The 4,547-nt window shown below is 38.9% G+C and overlaps 1 protein-coding gene across 1 annotated transcript; it reads right to left on the bottom strand.

Moving 5' to 3' along the window:
* Nucleotides 1-417: 417 nt before the first annotated feature.
* LOC120340783 (uncharacterized) lies at nt 418-2,155 on the bottom strand. The gene has a single exon (XM_078109944.1). It carries the CDS (start codon nt 2,105-2,107, stop codon nt 575-577), a length of 1,533 nt encoding a protein of 510 aa, XP_077966070.1. The 5' UTR covers nt 2,108-2,155; the 3' UTR covers nt 418-574.
* Between the last annotated feature and the right edge of the window lie 2,392 nt (nt 2,156-4,547).

Here is a 4,547-nt window from a genome sequence, read left to right as displayed (position 1 = left end):
GAAAAGGGAGCATTCACCAGAGGCCAGAGCTATAAGTGGGATGGAAATCTGAAAAGATCATATTGGCTTTTGTCTTCTCGGACTCCTACGAAAATCATATTTTTTTTTCTTAGCAATTACCACGGCCCATTCAGTTTCCTGTTGCAACAAGCTAGGGCATTTCCCTTTTTGCAACATTAATCTGCATGAAAATCGTTATTCATCGCAGATCTGACCATAACTTGCCTTTCAAATAGAAACGAATTAGACGTTAGGGGCACTTCTTGGCATAAAATACTACTCAATCACAATATGATAAATTCTTACTTGGATTTTATAATCTACATCAACCAAATGTAATGGGCAAAAACATCCAGAATCGATTAACATTTCTAATTGACGACAACAAAAATACTTCCGGATACAAAACAGGACCAATATTTTAAATCATTTTGTATTTTTCAATATAACAACAAATAACAAATGTATTTCATCGATCACGTTGTAAATCAATCAGTAAATATTGTCTAACAGCAAAAAGTACCATACTGACTTTCAGACTTAAATTTTTAAGCATATTCAAACTACCAATAAATTATGGCACCCATTGATTCCCTCCTTGTTGATCGCGACGACCAGTAATTCTTACAGTTGCCATACCCATTGGGGGATGTGCATCCGGGTAAAAAATATCCTGATTTCCAGAATATGTTGGTGGTAAATTCGATGGAAATCTGGGTGGAAATCCAGTGGGTGGCATAACATCAAAACTTGGCTGAGGGAATGAAGTTGGGAAAGGTGGCTGTGGGGGAGGCGGTGGTGGTCCAGTAAAACTGGGTCTATGTTGTGGCGCAGTAGGGGTTTGTGGTGTTGTTGGCACAGAGCTATATACATGTGGCTGTTGAAAGACTGAATTATTTGAATAACTATATTGTTTTAACTGCTTTTGTTGTGACAATGCCATTGATGACATATTGTCGGATGTCATAAATGATTGATACTCATTCACACTGCTATAGTAATCGGTTGCTTTGCTTGGAATACCACTTGGCTCCTGTGCTGGTAAGTGGGCTGAATGAGTTTCTATAGTACCACTGTCGCATGTTTCTACTGTATCCATTGCCACCTCTTCAGTATTTGTGGAATCCTGCCTGGAAACTTCAACATTCCCTGTAGAATTGGTTGACTGACTACTCGTCTGTCGCTTGATTGGTTGTATCTGCTGTTGATTTGACCCTTGAACTTTATTTGAAGACGTACTTGAACTCGGTTTAGCCTTGTGATGGTTTTCCGAATTTTTGGCATGTTTGGAATCTTGGCGCATAGCTTTTGCTTGTGGTTCATTGCTTTTGTCAACATCTCCAGGTGTCTTGGGTCGCTCTCGTTTGGCTTTTGAAACGGATTTTGGTTTCTGATGAGAATAAAGATCAAGTACCTGATGACAAATATCTTCCAATAGGTCCATACTGATGTCATCGATAAATTGTTCCCACCATCGCCCGCGATTATACGCCCAATCTTGAGGTTCAAACTTGCACAGACGTCCTGCCAAATACATTACTGCTACTGCGACAATCTGCGGCTCCCATTGTAAACATAGTGATGTGGAAAAACTATCATTTATAAATGTCCAAGCCATTTGAACAAGGTGTTCAACTTTAGCCTTGTCTCCTTTCAAAGCCTTGGCATATTGCACAAGATATTTATAAGGATGTTCAACCTGCAAATCGAATTTGATTGTTTGGAGTAGAATTCTCTCAAATGTCATGACTTCCTCTCTCGGATCTTCTCCAAACTGGGTGAAATGAGCATCAGATAACAAACTTCTGGCAACTTTAACCAAGTCTTTGCATTTCTTCGGAGTTTCCTCTACTTTCCCTGCCAAAAAAAGGCAGCATGTGGCAGTAATATATCTTGGGAACTTTTTGAAGGAGTGAAAAATATAAAATCGATGAAAAAACACTACTGCGGTGGCATGAGTATCATGACTTAATCCAAGCTTTGCACCCATATCAAATATATACCGAGTTCCCTCTCTTCGATATCTGGCTTCCGTTTCTGGAGGAACACCATCTTGCAGAGATGGAGTTTTCTTCAGATCAACCTTGTCAAAATACCAGCAGGGCATATTTCATGTAAGTTTTAATGATCTGAATCAAATGAGAGAATCAAAACATCTAATTGAGAACACAAAAAATAAATAACATTCCACATATATTCAGACAATGCTGTTCTTTAATAAACTAAGTTTCAAATCTAAGATCCATGACTCAACACGTAATGCTCATCCAGTCTGGATTCAGTAGCATGCCTGACGGCTGAGGGTGCTAATGCTTCCTGAAAAAGCAAGCTAAATCTACTTTGAACACCACAAATTAAATGATTGCCCACAAATGAACCGCATTGAAGCAGTACCATAGTCAGTTAATGAATTAAAGCCGAATTCGACGAAGTTTTTGGATCATAGGCAAAAACTTAAACTGCAGAAATGGTGGGCCATGCCAGTGAAGAATCGAAAGAGTTACTGGCGATACAGGTACAGTAACCCAGGGCTATTTACCGAAGGTCCGCATACAAAACTTCGAAAATATTTGGGGCCGGTCTTTCCAGAAATTATATTTTGGCATCCATAAACGCGCAATGCCTCGGCCGACTAATGAATATTAGCTAATCAGGATTGCTTGTTATGGCGTTATAGTTCTTCTCATATATATTTGTAAATCTATAAAAGTGATTTTATGGAAGAAAACTTCAAAAGTGGGGCTAATGATCCAAAATAAAGAATTAGGCGCGGTCCCAATCGAATACCCGAAAGGTCCGGAATCGAGCCGCGAATGATCGTCCAAAACGCACAGACAATCACCCGAATCGAGTGAGCTATTTCTATCGTTTTCTCGTCGCTACGATCCCGATATGAGAGAGATTGCTGGCGTTAGTTGGTTCGTTATCGGCCGCACAAATGTCGTTTAGGGCGATCGTAGCTATACTTTGGCAACCTTTATAACGTGATTGTGACGTAATTTTTGAATGACACAGTCAGGTGGGGGTTAGGAATAACATATGCGAAATTCGTTATGCTACCCCCACGGCCACTGGAAGTACTTGTGGTACTAAACTATACAAGACACGGGCACGGCCGTGGTTCACCATATAAAATTGAGCTGTTTTCCGACTTAAATTTCTTTTCTAAAGTAAAGCTCTGAACAAATCTCACGATACAAAAAAAAGTTTTTAATGTCTTTATATTACACTACATTATCGGTATTAGGATTTACAGGATAGGATAGGATTTACATATTTATCCCGGGGGAGAGGAAAGCCGATAAGACGGCTTATCCATATGGCGAACCACGGCCTCTCGTCTGGTTACCATTCCAAGTCGGGTATGGGATTAGGTATTTTGTTTGTTTTCGGAAGCATGGACTTGGTGGTGGAGGAAGCCGTAACCGACCAGCGGTTACGTGAACCACCCAACGACGGCGAGGAGTCCAGCAATCCTCTCGCACATAACCATCCCTACATGGGATTCGAACCTGCGAACCCACGCAGAGTAATTAGAGATGCGGTGGCGAGCGTATTCCTAACGCTTAGCCCGTTGAGCCACACCGCCGCGCCTATCTACTGTTCGCTCATGTCACGTACTTGTACGTATTTAACTTTTTTATTAAGTTATGCCCGTCCTTCAGGTCCTCTGTATTTTGTTTGTCCCTTTGTTGTTGTTTTGTTTGTATCAGAGTGAACATATAAAAGTGATTGATTGATTGATGTCTACAAAATCTGAATTCAATTTGATAAGTACCGGTAACCTTTACAAGATTATTAAAATGGTGTGGCAAACAATTCTTATTTTTTATCCAAATTTTTTTCACTATATAGTTTATCTAGAGCTCCTCTCTTTTTTCTATATTTATTGTACCCCCTATGGGCCTATGGCTATGGTTGTGTCCTTACGGTACGATACGTCTTATATTCTGTACTGGTAAGTTTTAAACCTTATTTAAGGTTTTGTTTAATCTCCTAATTTCATAATCAGTTTTTATTTATTTGTTTTCATCAATCTTTTATGCTGATTATTGAGTCGAAATAAACTTATCTTAAAATTAAAGTGAACAAAAAAACTCGAAACTGCGAGTTCTACATAATGGCGCTCTGGCAATTTTGTGTCACAAAACGTAAACTTTCTGAACACTAGATGTCGGCAACAGAAAAATAAACCAAGAAAAATAACATAACATAATAATAATTAGAATTGATATTAAAATTAACTCAAAGAAAATAGTTAATAGAATACCAAAATAGTGAAAGATGAACAATGTCGTCATTTTGTAATCATTCCGGACAATTCGCATTGAATGCATTGGCGATTTCCAATTTCAACGATAAGTTCAGAGCCATTATCTATTGGCTCTGATAAGTTCATCATTTTGTTTTTGCTCACTGAAAAATTTATGTGTTGGCAGGCTGGAACGCAGAATCCAATCAGAGAGAGTTATTTCAAGTACAGAATTGCGGGAGAAAGTGGTTGTTTCCCCGACCATTGCAAGTGTTTGTTATAATAAGTATATAAG

The sequence above is a fragment of the Styela clava genome, chromosome 1 (assembly GCF_964204865.1).
Source record: "Styela clava chromosome 1, kaStyClav1.hap1.2, whole genome shotgun sequence".
Classification (NCBI taxonomy): domain Eukaryota; kingdom Metazoa; phylum Chordata; class Ascidiacea; order Stolidobranchia; family Styelidae; genus Styela; species Styela clava.
This window is presented reverse-complemented; position numbering and strand designations above follow the sequence as displayed.

Coding starts and splice junctions, on each gene's coding strand:
- LOC120340783 (XM_078109944.1), bottom strand. CDS start 2,107: ATGCCCTGCTGGTATTTTGACAAGGTTGATCTGAAGAAAACTCCATCT.